The sequence below is a fragment of the Fonsecaea monophora genome (assembly GCF_001642475.1).
Source record: "Fonsecaea monophora strain CBS 269.37 chromosome Unknown Scaff65, whole genome shotgun sequence".
Taxonomy (NCBI): Eukaryota; Fungi; Ascomycota; class Eurotiomycetes; order Chaetothyriales; family Herpotrichiellaceae; genus Fonsecaea; species Fonsecaea monophora.
Window position 1 is genome coordinate 168,869 of NW_019173996.1, and position 16,574 is coordinate 185,442.

General features: G+C 53.8%; 6 protein-coding genes across 6 annotated transcripts; 3 read left to right on the forward strand and 3 right to left on the reverse strand.

The window, feature by feature from the left end:
• Positions 1 to 87: 87 nt before the first annotated feature.
• AYO21_07977 (hypothetical protein) lies at positions 88 to 2,184 on the reverse strand (the record flags this gene model as incomplete). The annotated part of the gene is made up of 6 exons (XM_022657929.1): positions 88 to 310; positions 361 to 464; positions 521 to 1,132; positions 1,201 to 1,378; positions 1,464 to 1,726; positions 1,822 to 2,184. The coding sequence occupies 6 exons, from the start codon at positions 2,182 to 2,184 to the stop codon at positions 88 to 90; spliced, it is 1,743 nt and encodes a 580-aa protein (XP_022509823.1).
• A 604-nt stretch (positions 2,185 to 2,788) lies between these two features.
• On the forward strand, positions 2,789 to 4,304 carry AYO21_07978 (hypothetical protein; the record flags this gene model as incomplete). Its single annotated transcript, XM_022657930.1, has 2 exons — positions 2,789 to 3,285; positions 3,422 to 4,304. The coding sequence occupies 2 exons, from the start codon at positions 2,789 to 2,791 to the stop codon at positions 4,302 to 4,304; spliced, it is 1,380 nt and encodes a 459-aa protein (XP_022509824.1).
• A 306-nt stretch (positions 4,305 to 4,610) lies between these two features.
• AYO21_07979 (hypothetical protein) lies at positions 4,611 to 5,736 on the reverse strand (the record flags this gene model as incomplete). The annotated part of the gene is made up of 5 exons (XM_022657931.1): positions 4,611 to 4,866; positions 4,952 to 5,050; positions 5,105 to 5,256; positions 5,315 to 5,436; positions 5,565 to 5,736. 5 exons carry the CDS (start codon positions 5,734 to 5,736, stop codon positions 4,611 to 4,613), a joined length of 801 nt encoding a protein of 266 aa, XP_022509825.1.
• Positions 5,737 to 6,955: 1,219 nt separating this feature from the next.
• On the forward strand, positions 6,956 to 8,300 carry AYO21_07980 (hypothetical protein; the record flags this gene model as incomplete). Its single annotated transcript, XM_022657932.1, has 2 exons — positions 6,956 to 7,063; positions 7,128 to 8,300. 2 exons carry the CDS (start codon positions 6,956 to 6,958, stop codon positions 8,298 to 8,300), a joined length of 1,281 nt encoding a protein of 426 aa, XP_022509826.1.
• A 328-nt stretch (positions 8,301 to 8,628) lies between these two features.
• AYO21_07981 (hypothetical protein) lies at positions 8,629 to 10,065 on the reverse strand (the record flags this gene model as incomplete). Its single annotated transcript, XM_022657933.1, has 4 exons — positions 8,629 to 9,468; positions 9,525 to 9,827; positions 9,922 to 9,959; positions 10,023 to 10,065. 4 exons carry the CDS (start codon positions 10,063 to 10,065, stop codon positions 8,629 to 8,631), a joined length of 1,224 nt encoding a protein of 407 aa, XP_022509827.1.
• Positions 10,066 to 10,824: 759 nt separating this feature from the next.
• Positions 10,825 to 11,989, forward strand: AYO21_07982 (hypothetical protein; the record flags this gene model as incomplete). Its single annotated transcript, XM_022657934.1, has 4 exons — positions 10,825 to 10,883; positions 10,939 to 11,053; positions 11,111 to 11,871; positions 11,920 to 11,989. The coding sequence occupies 4 exons, from the start codon at positions 10,825 to 10,827 to the stop codon at positions 11,987 to 11,989; spliced, it is 1,005 nt and encodes a 334-aa protein (XP_022509828.1).
• Between the last annotated feature and the right edge of the window lie 4,585 nt (positions 11,990 to 16,574).

Sequence of the window (16,574 nt, forward strand, 5' to 3'; positions counted from 1 at the left end):
TATGCGCTGTTTCCCATGTCTATATACCTTTTAGTGTACGTCTGCAACCAGTGTGAAGGCCTTCCTTTTCTCCTAGGGAGATTATCTCTATAGTTTCGGAGTCATGCTCGATCCATCACCGCTGTTCAACTTGCGTCTTTCTATTTTTCCCGTGTTGTTGCGGGGAATGGCGTTGATGAATTCGACTCCTGCCGTCAGCCACTTGACCTTTGAGAGGCGCGCTTTTATGAAATCTTGAAGCTCTTCGGCTGTGACGTCGCGTGCCTGCTGTTTCTTGACCACATAGCCTTTGGGATACTCTCCATTGTTCCTGTGGTAGAGTTTAGCAGCGTGGATTGCTGGGGACGGCAGAATGCTTACATCTTGAAGCCGACAACGGCAGCATCAGCGACGCTGGGGTGTAGTAGTAGCATCTGTTCAATCTCAGCAGGGGCGACCTGGAATCCTTTGACCTTGATCAATTCCTATAGCAACGAGGTTAGCCTAGAATAGATCTTGCATGTCGCCGGGGCCATCTCACCTTCAGGCGATCAATGATATAGAATCGACCCTGGTCATTGACGTATCCAATGTCGCCTGTCCGTAACCACCGTTTTCCATCCTCATTGACTATAGTGGCCGCCGTCTCTCGTGGCTTCTTATAGTAACCCTTCATGATATTGGGACCTGCCAACCAAATCTCCCCGACGGGATAACGCTTTGTCACTTCTGACGGTCCAAAGTCTCGACCGGGGATCGGGACGATTTTGGCACTCATATTCGAACTGAGCCAGCCAATCGACGCACCGTCATCCTCGTCATCCTGAGCAAATCCCGTTGCGGTGCAGGTACTTTCTGTCATGCCCCATCCCTGCTTGACGACAATGCCAGGCCGAAGGTAGCGCTTGGCCACCAGCTGACCAATTTCAGCACTCAAAGGGGCCGATCCACTGATGACAGACTCGACGGCCTTGAGGTTGAACTTTTCCGGGTGCGGGTACTTTGTGAGGGAAGCAAACACGGTCGGGGTGCCGGTCAGGAAGTTGATCCGGTAGATGTCCAGGTACGTCAGCCACCGCTCCAAGTCGTATTTGCCCATGACAAAGACCTTGGCTCCACAGCGAGCTGCGTTCAGGCAGTAGTAGTTTTGGCCCTAGGACAGAGTGTTAGACACATTTTTGGACCTACATCTGTACGCAAAGAAGGGAAGGAATCACCCACGTAGGCGTGAAACATTGGGAATGGAGCCAGCCACCTTTCGCCAGCCGAGTCTAGGCGGCTCTTGCGAGCAAGCCCTGCAGGAGTATCTGCGACGAGCTGACGCTTGAAGAGATTCTGGGCCGAGTTGCTGATCAGATTGTAGTGGGAGAGCTCAACCCCCTTGGGGAGACCTGTCGTTCTTGAAAGCGCACATGGTCAGTTCTAAGTCGCGACTCGGGGGAGTTCAAGATACGTGGATCAAAGACCTAAGAACACCGACATACCCGCTGGAATAGTTGACCACCGCCGTTTTCGCCATCGCCTTTTCCTTGGTGTCCAATTTTGGCCAATCCCATCCGGATATTCGGGACTCTGAAGCCCAAAAGTCTGTCCACGGCGTCACTCCTGACCCTGCGGAATCGGGAATATCAGGTTCTGTGAATTCATAGACTCGGAGGCCCGGTCTTCCGACTTTACGCACGGCTTCTTGGACTTTGGCCATGGATGCAGCGTTCGCGAGCACAAGCTCTGCGTCGCAGTCGTTGAGCTGATATGCAATTTCTGTTGAACGAATACATTAGTTGTCAGCGTCGGGCAGCCTTCCCCGTTCAGATGTAGATATTTCTTCCACCAGGATCAGACTGGAAATAAGCGGAAAGGAAAGGGCGTCAAGCGGGACTTGCCAGAGACTGAGGCATTGGGTGAGCATCCGCTAAAGACACAGCCGGAAGCCATCACGGCCCAGAGAAGCACCGGGAAGTACAACGAGTTGGCACTGCACAGAAACACCTTGTCGTCCGCCTGCAGCCCCAGGTCCTGCAACCCCTTGGCGATCCTCCTCACCCAAACCTCCGCTTGCTGCAAGCTATAATTCCGCTCAGGCTTCTCTGCGTCGAAATACTGTGGCTGACGGCGACTCTCGGGCGTGCCTGCCGTGAAGATGAAGCTGGCGACATCTTGTACCGGAATCTCCAGTGAGTACGGGCATTCGTATGTTCTAGCCATGGCTGTGGCACTTGACAGTTACAATAGAATAATGGAGAACGTTGGAGGGTCTGAACCTTTCCTGTTGCTTCGCGTCAAGTTTCACGCAAATCAAGAAATTGCCAGCGATTTAATGCCCTGGTGGCTTAGTTCCCCTGAGAGTCCGAGACGGATTTTTTCTTTCCTTAGTGTACTCGGTAGACTGCCTCCCTTAGGGGGCCAGGCATTCTTCGCTGGGTGACCACGACGAGGCTGAAAACTCGGCTGGAAAGTGATCGGGGCGCCCCACCAACTGGGAAACCGGAGATCGGGGTTGGTTGGATATGTTGATGTGGGTCCAGCCATCGGCGCCGAGCCTCATACTTGGGTTTTGCCGATCCCGAATCATGGTCTGCCGCCTCGCCGATTGGTCAGTTGGTATACAGAGCCTGCACAGGTCCACAGGACATACCAACAAGGCAGGGGTCACATGTCGGAGAGAAAGACTACAACAAGACCTTGTTCCGTTCAAAAGCAGCCTTTGCAAGACACTTGAAACCTAGACAGAAGACATAGCTGTGTGAGCAGCCTCTCAACACCCCTCCACCTCCCCCAGATAGTGTTCTATCGTGCCAGCCAACCCGACATGGCCACCTCCGCAGCCAGCCCAGCCTACGTCTTGGGCGTGGGCATGACACAGTTCATCAAGCCCAGAGGCAAAGTGACCTATTACGAGATGGGTTTCGAAGCCGGCGTCAAAGCCATGCTCGACGCGCACATCAACTACGACGACGTCGAGATGGGCCTCGCGTGCTACTGCTACGGCGATTCGACGAGCGGCCAACGAGTCTTTTACCAGTTCGGCATGACGGCCATCCCGGTCCTCAACATCAACAACAACTGCGCCACCGGGTCGAGCGGCCTGTTCATGGCGCGCAAGCTCATCCAGGGCGGCACCGTCGACTGTGTCCTCGTGGTCGGCTTCGAGCAGATGCGGCCGGGAATGCTCAGGTCCAACTGGCCAGACCGTCCATCGCCCACGGGGCTGATCAGGAAGATGGGCGACGAGATCGCACCCGAGAAGTCCAACAGTCCTCCCAACGCGCAGATCTTTGGGAATGCAGCCAGAGAGTACATGGCCAAGTATGTGCCGGTGTTTCCCCTTTACTCTTAATCAAGTAGCCCAACCACAAAAAAAACCTTTCTCCTTTCTACGAAAAAAAAAATATCCAAAAGGGGTAAAACCAAGGACTAACGCGTGAATGCTCTCGAAAACCAGGTACGGCGCTGAGGCAGACGACTTTGCCGAGATCGCGCGCGTCAACCACGACCACTCTGGGCGAAACCCGTATTCGCAGTTCCGCGAAAAGTATTCCCTCGAGGGCATTCGCAAGTCGGACATGATCTACGCGCCCCTGACGAAGCTGCAGTGCTGCCCGACCAGCGACGGGGCCGCCGCCGCCGTCATCGTGTCGCAGCGGTTCCTCGACGCGCGCCCGCACCTGCGCGACAAGGCCGTCCTGATCGCCGGGCAACACTGCGTCACCGACTCGCCGAAACTGTTCTCCCGGAGCGCCATCGAGCTGGTCGGGTTCGACATGTCCAAGCAGGCGGCACGAGTGGCCCTGGCGGAGGCGAGGGCGTCTCCGCGCGACGTCAAGATCTGCGAACTGCACGACTGCTTCTCCGCCAACGAGCTGTTGACCCTCGACGCGCTCGGCCTGTGCGAGCCCGGCAAGGCCCACGAGATGGTCCGCAACGGCGACATCACCTACGGGGGCCGCGTCGTGGTCAACCCTTCAGGCGGGCTGATTTCCAAAGGCCACCCTCTGGGCGCCACGGGCCTCGCCCAGTGTGCCGAACTCGTCTGGCATCTCCGTGGATGGGCGACGAACCGACTTGTGTCTGACCTCGACGTCGCCCTCCAGCACAACCTGGGCCTCGGGGGCGCCGTCGTCGTCACCGTCTACAGGCGCGCGGACGGCCAGAGGAGCTCGATCGCCTCGGACCGCACTGCCGCCCAGAGTTCCGGCTTGGGTTACAATCCGGCTGTCGAGGCGCGCAAGATCCAGGCTTCCGACGCCGACAAAGTCCGGAGCAGAAGGTGCCGTGTTGACTGGGCTCTGGGAGACACGCAGCAGCGCATCGATGCTCGACTTTGAATCGGAACTTGTGGGTTTGTGTGGCAGGTATAGATATATATAGACAGATATAGAACGGAAACAACTGTTTGCTATATTACTGTATCGATCTAATTCCCACAGTCGCCTCGTGTTGTCTGAACATGTTCCCTGCAAGGTTGTGCTCGCGATCTCGTTCGCCTTGGGACGCCGTCAATCCATCTAACTTGTCGTGACAAGGGTCTATCATAGATATAAGGCCATTGCCGGATTCTAACGGTCGGTGTGGTCGAAAAAGGAGTTGCGAGATTCGTCGATCACTGGACAATCTTAAACTCTCCTTTTTTCCTATTTTCCGCCAGTCACCATCAGCGTCTCGCCGGTGATATAGTCAAACAAGGGACTGGCCGCAGCCATGATTGCAGCTGCTGCTTCGGGCACCTTGCCCGGCCGACCCAAGGGAACGTCATTCTTTGCGTCCCGCTCGCTCCTAATCGCCTGCGGCACGCCGATGGAAACCCTTTTCCCATCGGGCGTTACCGCAAAGTTGCCGGCCTCTTTGGAACCCGAGAGGCGAGTCCCCTTGATGTATCCGAATGCGACTCTGTTAATGGTGCACGGAGTGTTAGTGACAGTTGTGCAACTCCGAAAGAGAGAAGAAGAGAGGGGGAGGAAACGTGATTCCTTACGTGATACTACGGACGCCGTACTTGGGTCCCCATTCTTTCGCAATGGTTTTGGTCAGGCCAGTGACTCCAGCCTTGGCCAGGGAGTAGTTGGCCTGGCCGCTGCAGGGCATCAGTGCTGGTTGCTCGAAACAAAAAGGCTTTGTTTCCACTCACGCATTCCCATGGATGCCGCTGACGCTGCTGATATTGATGATGCATCTTCGCTCCCCGTCGGTGACTCTGAAATACGGTGCAGCCGCTCGTACAAGCATAAAGGGCGCTGTGCAATGCAGATCGATAATGGTCTTCCAAGCCTCATCGGTCATCTACCATTTCAGCGTGTCAGCAGCACCTGGCATTTTTCGGGTCGGGAAGGGTTGTGACCTTATGAATAACTGAATCCCAGGTGAACCCGGCGTTATTGACGATGATGTGAATTTTGCCATTGCCAAACTTTGCAGCTTCTTGGACGAGCTTCGGTATATATGCAAAGTCGAGCATGTCCCCTGGCACAGCAATTGCCTCACCTCCACTCTCTCTGATGCCCTGAGCTACATCTTCTGCCCTCTCTAGACTTGCGAAAAACCTCTGTTTAGCTTGTTTTGGGGGGTGAGGTATTGAACGAATGACGTACTTGTATCGATATCCTGCACTACCACTTTGGCGCCTTCGTTGGCAAATAACCGAGCAGTCTCAGCACCGATACCTTGTCCGGACCCCGTGATTATGGCCACTTGCCCTATCAGGAGACCTTTGGGAAAGGTTATTTGTCGAGTTATCTGTTTCACACGATCTGCAGGAGACATTGTGTCCTGATGGCCTGCTTGTCTGGAGGATCGACGGGTGTCGTTTGAGGTATTAGCCAAGGTGGCCGGGAGTCTTCTGAACCGCATATTTCTATGGTTCACATGGGACCGAGATCATGAATTCAGGCAGACCAACCTGCGCCGAGATCAGGGGCGAGCTCGGTTCGGCGTGAAGATTAGGGCAAACTCCGGCTCCACCTAGCCGGCACAGGAATGACAAGCCAGGCTGCGCTTCAACGGGCACGAAGATGTGAGTGTTTGCCAAGGGAGATACCTGCGGGAGGAGAGCGGTTGAGTTCCTGAAATCTCGTGGATCGGAGCGTTTGAGGTTCACCAACTTCCGCAGCGCCGAGGGCGGGATATTCTCCCGATAGCGGCAATGGCTTCGCACAGCCTCTATATATAGCGAGGTTCTTTGATGGGGCTGTAGAACAGGAAAGGAGCAGCCTTAGTTGCTGTGTAACTGTCCGCGAGAATGATCAGTTCTCATAGCTCACCACCTACTTCTTTCAGCCACTTTTCTGTCGCTGCAGGCCGATCCAGGTACAGACGGGGCACTGATTAACGTCGAATTTTTCATTGTAGAACTGGTCCGCGGCGACGATGAGCACTCCATATTGCAGCTGAATCGCTCAACCAAGCCCTAGGTGTGCATATTCATTGGAGGGTCATCGTCGCACAGGGGTAGCGAACTGAAAGTGTGAACTGGCGAGACTCAATTTGGAGTTCCCTGCGCTGCCTGCGGATGTCGATTCCGGATCATCTTCCCGCCGATTGCCCGGCGCTATTCCCGTTTCTCTCACTTCGTTCATATCAACTCTGTTCTCGACTTGTATGCCATATACCATCCAACACTCTCCAATCAGGTCATCTATTACGAGTGCATTTGTGATTGTCATAAGTCAAGCCTTGCTGGGACGTTGAACAATTATTTGAGATCTAATCACCCGTCCTGGAGTACATTGCCTCCGCGCAAATTCTGATAAGCTTCTTGTGACCTTCACCCTCCCCGATTGGCGCAGGGACGTGAACTGTCACTGAGCGAAGTCCCAGTTCAAATGGTCTGGTGAGGTGAACACGAGGGAATGCCACAGTGGATAGGCTTGTAGCCTGCTATCTGCAGATTGTCGTGAGTCGAGCTTGACCCAACCAAACACCAGTGCTAACAGCGCCAACAAGGGTAAAAGGCACCGATTTCCGCTCTGGAAGAGCAGCCACCATGACAATCTCTATAGCGCGTGCTGCAGCCAAGCTGCTTCACCGTGAAGCTGTCAGGGAAAGGGCATTCTCCACCACCAGAATGCTTAATGTGGACTTCACTCATGCCGTACGTCCCAAGCCACCACTTTGGCTTTTACAGGAGAAGCTGATCTGTATGTCCACGACCGCAGGTCATCGGAGCAGGAGCGGTTGGGCTCGCGGTTGCGCGCCAGCTGGCCTCGAGGACAGGCACCTCGACGATCCTGATCGAGCGACACGGCGCTGTGGGTACCGAGACGAGCAGTCGCAACTCCGAAGTCATCCACGCGGGGCTGTACTACGGGCCAAACTCGCTCAAAACCAGGCTCTGCATCCGCGGCCGACAGATGCTGTACGAGCTGTGCGAAGCACAGAGAATCCCGTACCGGCGCACCAAGAAGTGGATCATCGCGCAGGACGGGGTGCAGTTCGCCGAGCTCGAGGCCCTCCACGACTTCAGCCGCTCCATCGACGTGCCCACCCATTTCCTCTCGCGCGCCGACATCGAGAGCCGCGAGCCCGATGTGCGCGCCGAGGCGGGAGTGCTCGAATCCCCCACGACGGGCATCGTCGACTCGCACGCCTTGATGGCCTATCTGGAAGGGTCCTTTGACGAGCGCGGCGGAGAGGAAGTGCTGCACACGGTCGTGGAGAAGATCGAGCCGTTGCGCAGCTCGTCGATCGGTGGCGATGGCGGCGATTCTAGCGCCGGTTACGCCATCACGACGCGATCGCGCGACGGCACAGGCGGCGAGGACACCATCACGGTCGAGACGCTGGTCAACTGCGCGGGGCTGGCCGCCGTGGACGTCTCCAACATGCTGCTGCCGCCCGAGCGGCACCGCAAGGCCTACTACGCCAAGGGCAGCTACTTCTCGTACTCGGCGTCGCGCCCGAAACCCAGCACGCTGCTCTACCCAGCTCCCATCCCCGGCCTGGGCGGCTTAGGCACACACTTGACGTTGGACATGGCGGGACGGATCCGCTTCGGCCCGGACGTCGAATGGGTCGACTCGCCGCACGACCTCTCCCCCAACCCGGTGCGCCTGGCCGCCGCCGTCGACGTCATCAAGACGTACCTCCCGTCCATCGACCCCTCCGCCATCGACCTCGACTACTGCGGCATCCGGCCCAAGCTGGGCCCCGGCACGAGCGGCACCTACGGCAAGGACGGCAAGGGCTTCGTCGACTTCTACATCGCCGAGGAGGACGGGTTCCCCGGCTTTGTCAATCTGCTGGGCATCGAGTCTCCGGGCCTGACCAGCGCCTTGGCCATTGCCGAGCACGTCGAGGAGATTCTGTACGGCGAGGGAGCGAGCGTTTGATCTTTTCAGTCTTTTTGGGGTGAAGTGTCGTATCCAGGGAGCGAGCGAGCAAGCAAGCAAGCAAGCAAGCCTTCGTGTCATCTGGATAGATTTTGGGCGATATCTACGTTTTTCTAGCTCCTTTTTTCGTTGGACATGAAAGGGAAACATAGTCATATGCGCAAATCTGACAGGGGGCATCTGGCATCTAGTAGCTGACATCTGACATCGTCCGAGTCTAGTACTATGTACCTAAAGCATTACCTCATTGTGCTTGACCAAGAAAGCAAGAAAGAGAGATGAGAGAGAGACAATGCTCTCCCGATCTTACAGGCGGGCCAAGCCGGCGCTAATTTGCCTCCTGCTCCTCCTTGTACTTGTTCATGCCGTGCTTGATGAACGGCGCCTCCATCAGCCTATCCCAATTATGTACGGTCTCAGCCTGGAGGATCGAGATCTTCATCTCCAGCAGAGCGCGCTCCTTCATCTCCTTCTCGTAGTCGGCCATGGCCTCGCCCAAGGTCTTGTTGCCGGCACGCCACTCCCTGATCTCGTCGATCAGCTTGGCCGCATCCTGCAGCGCGTTGTTCAGCCCCTGGCCGCGGAACGGCGGGATCGCGTGCGCGGCGTCGCCCGCGATAGTAACCCGCGGCCACAGCGGCGACTGCGACCAGTCCATGTCGGGCTTCCACACGACGGTCCGGTCCGTGGGGAAGACCAGGTCGTCCGGAAGTTCCTTGCCAATTGTGGCGAACGGCTCAGCGTACTTGGGAATCTGGTCGCGCCAGAACTTGAGGCGGGATGCCTGGTCCGGAAGGTCCTCTGGCCTCGGGGCACCGGGCCAGGAGAGCAGGTTCTGAAACAGCCACGTGTCGGGCTTGTCGGGATCCGTAACATCCTGGATCGAGTTCCACCACGTGAAGCCTCCGGGGTGGTAACTGTGCTTGAAGATCGGGTGGATCGATCGCAGGTATTCTGCCGTTTCTTTGGAGAAGGAACAGCTGACGTTGAACATCTGGATGTCCATGTACTCCTCCTTGGCCAGCTCTTCACCCACCAGGAACTTGCGCACCGTCGAATGGGATCCATCGCACCCCACCAGGAGAGACCCAGATGTACTTGACCCGTCTTCGAAGACGGCTGTCACGGTGTCCCCCGAAACAGAAACAGACGCCAACCTCTTACCGTACTGGATTGTCAAAAGTCAGCACCCTCCAAAATAGTAGAGGCTCCAAGAGCGCTTACCTGTACGTCGATCCCCTGACTCAAGAACTTCCTCAGCTTCTTTCGTGATACTCGCCTGGGGTCCATGCCCTGCATTTCAAAGAGCTTCTCGCCCGTGGCGCCATTGTAGATGGGGAGCGATGAGATTTTGCCCTTGAAGAACGGGTCACAGCAGATGTTCTCGTCGAGTTGGGCGACCATATCCGGCGGAATGCACTTGGACAGATACTCTGCTCCCCAGTGCAAGGTCATACCCCACTCGCGTGCGCGGTTCTGGTAGGTGGTATGGTCCTCTCGCTCATATACGGTGCATGCAATGCCATTCTATGACCAATTGTTGGTCTCTCTGGGCCGCGAACATCCCCACGGGATGGGAAAAGAAAGCAGGGGGGGTGGGTGAATCGCAGTGGTCCAATACCTGTTTCAGGGCTTGTGCTAGCAGCAACCCAGTAGATCCTGGACAAAGTATGAGCCAGCCAGCCAGCATGCGGTCAGAGTCAGAAACCTTCTCAAACGTACCTGCGCCTATCACAATCACCTTCAGGGGCGTTGTCGAAGTCATGATGGGATGTGTATCTGAGTGTTGGAGAAAGGGTTGTGGTTGGGTTTCTTCGCAGCCAGGGTATTAAAGATCTGACAGGCCGTCTCGTCTCGTCTCGGCTCGCCCTTGCCGGTGACATATCATAGAGGTACAAGAGGAGTAGTCTGGTCGTCCGTACTCGTACTTTGAGAGGGGGGTGGTTTGTGAAGGATTTGACGTGGCTGATGTGGCTCAAAGCTTGTCATCTCGCTTGCTGCGTGGGCGTGCAGAATCCAGATGCCGCATTCGTTCTCGTGCATGACATCGAGGGATCAAGTGTGGGACGAGAAGATGACCCTTTTAAACGTGGATGGCTCCTATTCACTGCCATCAGCCACCCCAGGACCTCGTCTATCCACATCAAGCGGCCACCAAGGCGCCTCTTGCCGCCGGGTGGCAGTCACACCGCAGTCCCACGCGCAGCTAATGCGTCCCACCCAACTCCGCAGTCGTATTTTGTCGATATCGCAACGCCTATGACAGGCTGAAACTTGGTCAGATGCACCAGAAAGAGCAACATCCGACCCGTACCGGCTACATCTCGAAGCTCACGCCAAGGAAGCGAGGGTGGAACGTCCAGATGGGGGTGGCAGATGTTGATAACACTTGCAGGAATTTTTGACATGGCTCACCAGAGGACTTACCTCGCATCTCTCGTCCACTACTAGTACCTCAGCGGGGGCTATACCAGACGTCAAAATCCCCTTTCTGTCCAAAGACATCCTGAAGACGCGGATCGATATGGCTAGTGATGAAACTGCGCAGATCGCCTTGGATGAAGACGAAGGAGTTACAGAGCTGTGAGTGCCAATCTGCTCCGCTAATCAATAGTCAGCACCTAATATATCCCATCAGGGATGATGGCGAGACGACGGCGTCTGTACGTTCCAGCGTGTTGCAAAACAAAGAGCAATATGGCAGACGATACCACGCTTACAAGGACGGGACATACCATCGGCCAAATGATGAGGTGGGTGATGCAGTGTCTGAAGCTTTCTCACGCTCACTCACTCGTTGGATGTACCAGGCTGAACTGGAGCGGCTCGATATAGCCCACGCCCTCTTTAACATCATCAACCAGAACCGACTTCATCTGGCGCCGCTGCAGTCTGACCCCGGCCGTGTCCTCGACCTCGGAGCCGGTACGGGAACCTGGGCCATTGAATTCGCCGATGCGTATCCTTCGGCCGAGGTGGTTGGCGTCGACATCAGTCCTACCATGTCCGAGATTGTTCCGCCCAATGTCCAGTTCGAGATTGACGATGTCCAGGACCAGTGGACATACAGTAAGCAGGCAGACTTCATTCACTGCCGGTACATGGTCGGGTCGATAGCCGACTGGCCAAAGCTGATGCGTCAGTGTTATGACAATCTCAACCCGGGCGGCTGGGTCGAGTTTCAGGATTTTGACATCAACTACTATTCTCAAGACGGGTCGTTGACCGAAGAGCACGCGGTCCGCCGCTGGCTCGCGCTGTGCCACCAGGCGGCTGGCAAAATCGGCAGAACATTACGCGTCGGCAAGCATCTCGAGCAGTGGGTCAATGATTCCGGCTTCGTCAATGTTCAAGCGGTCAAGGTTCCAGTGCCCATTGGTCCTTGGCCGCGTGATAAGAGACTGAAGCGGATGGGCTTGGTCAATTGGACCCAGATCTTTGAGGGCCTACAGGCTGTTAGCTTGAGGTTGTTCCTGGGCGTCCTTGAATGGACCCAAGATGAGCTGGAATCACTGCTGGTCGATGTCCGCAAGGACTTGAAAAACAGGGAGATCCACGCCTTGTACGATGTGTGAGTATCCACGGCGCGCTTTTGACGTCCTGTACTTATCCACGGCAGATATACCGTCATAGGGCAGAAGCCGCAGAGCCAGGCAGAACAATCTCACCAGTCCGCTCCTGGCACATGATTTGAGTTACAGCAGAGCGGTCAAGACACTATATCAGGCCAACGATGAGACGGGACCTGATAGTTCTCGAAAGGTCGACCACTCCACCCCAACCGGGTAGACCAACTTACCATCCAGCAACCTCTTTCGAACTCAGCATCACCAATACCAACGGGACCGTTTAAGGCGCTTAGTCCCGTATAACCATCAGAGAATCAATCTAGTTAAAATCTCTTAATCACAAAATATGACTGTGAGTCTTCCTTGCAGAGAAATTAGGGGAGATACTGAGTGTTGCATTCCAGTCTTTGGAGATCTGCAAAGAATTCTCATCATAGAGGATCAATAGCTCATGTCCGACCGCGTCCGCTGTCAGATATCCACCAACAGTCTGTAGAGACGGTCGATGAGCACCCAGCCATCCATGGCAAGTGGGCGGCACAAGGTCTCCTGGCCGTTCCCCCCATTCGGGTGAGGGAAGCAGGATTCGGTCAGGAGCGATAGACGATGCTACATGTGTTTGCATCTATATCTATAAAACCCACAGAGAAGTCGGCGGAAGAAATGTTACAGAGACAAGGAAGCAGGAAGAAGCATGCGATGTCGTGTACAAAGTTTGCTGGACGACGGATAGCACCACGGCCCCACCCGATTCGTGAGGCTTAACCCTTGAATCTCTTGAGTCTTTATTCATGTACAAGTACACGTTGTGCACATGAGCATGCGTCAAGGATGTAAAGTTGTCTATATTAACTAGCAGAAAGATGACCACCAGCTTAGCTTTCTAAACGCGGATCTTCCGGTTCCTGGTTTGTGCTGACGACGTCCAAAATCTGGCTTGTCCCTTGCTGCCGTTGAACCGTCCTGAGTTCTTCCGCAAGTCTACCTCCCCGGACATTGGGTTGAAACATCGCAGAGGTTTGGAACCTCACAAATTCCGTGGATTGTGTTCTGACCGTAGTCTCATTGGTCATGGGTAGAATTTTATTAGATTCACCGTGGGGAATTCGAAGACTGTTCTTTTTGAGAACTGTGTAATTCTCCCCAAAGATGACTGCGCCCTCTGGCTCGAAAGGGAAAGACCTATTCCAACGTCTCGCTTTTCCTAAATTCTGCGCACGATTGCATGAAAAGCCTTCCGCGTGTGAACAGTCCGCAAATGGATTCTTGTCACCCGCGGGCTGCCAGTAAACAGCATGGGTTAATCTCATCGAGTTCAAGTCATTCGGGTATTTATCGAAACATGACTTAAGACAATGACTGGTAACGGTGAGATAGTCATGTTGTTTCGGGACTGATTTCCATTGCTGACAGATTTGTTGTTGGCCAAGTTCCGGTGTGATGATGTCTCCAAAATTGTTCCCCAACAGTACGATCGTGCTATTGTCAAGAGCAAATCCATTCCAATTTCCTCGAAAATCTTTGACATGAGCTTTACTCACTTGAATGCTAGGGTATTTGTCGACCATCTCGACCATATCCCAACCCTGAAGACTACGTAAAGTTGTCTTGGAAGGTTGGTCGTCCGCTATGATCTGTTCGAATATGCCCCAGTACCTTAGCACCAGATCGCTAAGACAGTACGGTGAATTGGTCATTGTCTCAGTATAGAGCTCAAAGTGGCAGTTCGAATAGAGTTTCTTTTGCGCTTCTTCTCCTATATCTGATACTGCAGCAGCAAACGGAGGGATTGCAATCAATGTTGGGTGAGTAGATTGATTCCTAGCTCTCCAGATGTGAACCATGTGAAATATAACACTGACCGCTGGAACCATCCATCCACGGCGATCTGAAGTGTCGTAGAGTATGACGGGTAGCCTTCGGGTGAAATTAAGTACTTCCGTGTAACCCTCAAGTTTCGTCTTCTGCTTGTGAGCTTTTTGGAGGGTAAAATTCCCGGAAACGCTCGGACCACCAAATTTTGGGAGGCCCATAGAGAGACTGAAGCCTTGAAACTCCGGTTTGCGTCTTAGTGGTTCAGTACAAGGATGCACAAGCCTGGTGTAGGTATCGCTCTCGGTAGCAAGATGAACGGAGACTTTCCGATAGCCACCAAGGAAGGTTCTTGCATCAATTAGGCTTTGTAGTTGCGAATTCGAACAGAGCCATACGTCTTTTTCGTCTCGTAGCAGCAATAGATTTGCGTGAGTTTGATCCTTGACTTTAATAAGATGCCACTGAGCAGAATCTGGGTGGAAACCTGACAGGGCGTGTGATCTCTTGACAGCGTAAATTATTGTTGAAAACCCTTTCAGAACAAGTCCAGCCTGGTAGAAGACAGCATCATTGATTCCGGCAAGTTGCGTCATAGCTCTAAATGGAAGCTCAAGTCCGCTCTCACTGTTTCTTCCGCGTATCGGAAAGCCATAAGCCAAGATACCCGTCGGGAATAACGGGTGCCAGCATGAATTTGATCCAGCAGGGAACGGTCGTAACTTTAGGAGTTCAAGTTCCAATTCGCTCAAGTGTTTAGAGAGACGAAGCGTGAACTCCGAGGTGGAGAGTTTCTCACGAGATGGGCTCCGGAAAGCGACGCTAAACCAGGCGAGTTGCTGACAAACTAGAATCACGTCGCTTCCTTGCCCACGAATTGATACTTGGGAGTATCTATATGTATCTTGGTCCCATTTGTCAAACTGCACGGATACTTCAGTTCCAGAGGGCAATCGATAACCTAGACTCTTTAGCAAAGCTCACAGGCATCAACCGAGACTCACCATTTGTGGTTTTAGTTACCAAATTCTGTACGAATTTCAATAACATCAAGCCGTCCACCGGCCAATGTCTTCGGCAATATTCCCCGGAGCTCACTGCTTCCGCGTCATCAATGCCTCCATTTAGAATGAGGACAGTTGGCAGCTGCTCAACATCGTCTAATTCTTTCTCGAGAAAGTTGAGGATATCCCACTCAAGATGAAGCTTGATCTCTTGCGTAGGGCCTTGGGATATGACGGAGCCCAGCACCATTTCCACGTATTGCAATGGAGGAGTAGTCTCTCTCAGTATATCAAGCCTCAAGTTCTTGAAGGCGGTGCTTTCGATTAGCCGGGCTATAGTGCGATCTGTTAACAAAAAATCCAAGGATGGCTCTTGCGAAGTGACGCTTTCTTCGTCACTTGATCCGTCTTCTTCTGCCGTTGTAAAATTTGGTATATCCAGCTTGTGAAAAACTTTTCTCAGTTGCTCATCGCGATCCAATTCACCAGCGGTGAGTGTTTCCGGATCGTGCGTGATATGCGGGTCTATGATTTGATCGACCTTCCCTGTTGAGTGTGTCTCCACTGACATACTTCCATATAGCGATTCCAGGTATCTTTCTACGGTCTCCTGGATATTCTTAGCTTTGTTCTCACTGTAATTGGAAGTCAAGGTAGCTGCAGAAGTAGAAGAGTTAAGCTGTGTCCACTTTCGATAAGCATAGTAGTGCCTCCACTGACGAAGGAATAGGCCAGTTTGTGCTTGAACTTCGTCGAGCTTCTCTGCAACCAGCTGCATACAAAATACCTTAATGCAACGAGCCAGTATTTTGAGAAACTCTGCTTCCTCACGAGCCTTGTGAAGGCAGGACAATGGTTCTTCAAGAACAGAGTGAGATAAGACTTCCTCAAAGAGCAGAGTATGCACTTCATCTGGTACTTGCGATAATCTTATTGAGCTTGGAGCTGCAATCGATGAGGCAGTTGAAGCGCTGCTCGCTGACCAAAAGCTTTCGTCGCTCACTGCTGAAGCCAAGGAGGACAAGGAACCACCTGTCAATGTCGTCGATGATAACAAGACGTGGCGACGCCAGTAGAACAGACATCTCAGCACAGCTTGATGATCTCCGGCCGTTGCCGCTGCCCGAGCGTTGTTGTACACATCTTTGTCCAGTTTGACGTTCGTCGCATGCTGCAGCAAGAGCTCCACGACATTGCAGTGTCCAGCACGAGCTGCAGCTTCCAACGAATTGCCTAATAGTGCCTCCTCGTCCAGCAGTATTTTTACAACCTCCACGTGGCCACCCGATGATGCTGCTTGAAGGGCATTGTCGTAATATCCACCCCGAGAATTCACGTCAGGGCCCTGATCTAGTAGTATCTTTACCATCTTCTCGTGACCACTTGCTGATGCTGCTTGAAGCGCATTACCATAGTATCCTCCTTGGACGTTGACGTCCGCTCCCGCGTCGAGGAGTATCTGCACCACCGTCTCGTCACCATCCTCGAATGCTGCTGCTGCTTGAAGCGCATTACCGTATTTTCCTCCTTGAGCATTAACATCAGCTCCAGCGTCGAGAAGTAGCTGCACTACCTCCCAGGAAGCACGAGATGCTGCTGCTTGAAGCGCATTACCACATTCTCCTCCTTGGGCGTTAACATCAGCTCCCGCGTCGAGGAGCATCTGTACTATCTTCTCGTGACCACCTCTTGATGCTGCTTGAAGTGCACTGTTATACTGTCCTCCTTGGGCGTTAATATCCGCACCCGCGTTGAGGAGTATCTGCACTACCTCCCAGGAAGCACGAGATGCTGCTGCTTGAAGCGCATTACCACATTCTCCTCCTTGGGCGTTAACATCAGCTCCCGCGTCGAGGAGCATCTGTACTATCTTCTCGTGACCACCTCTT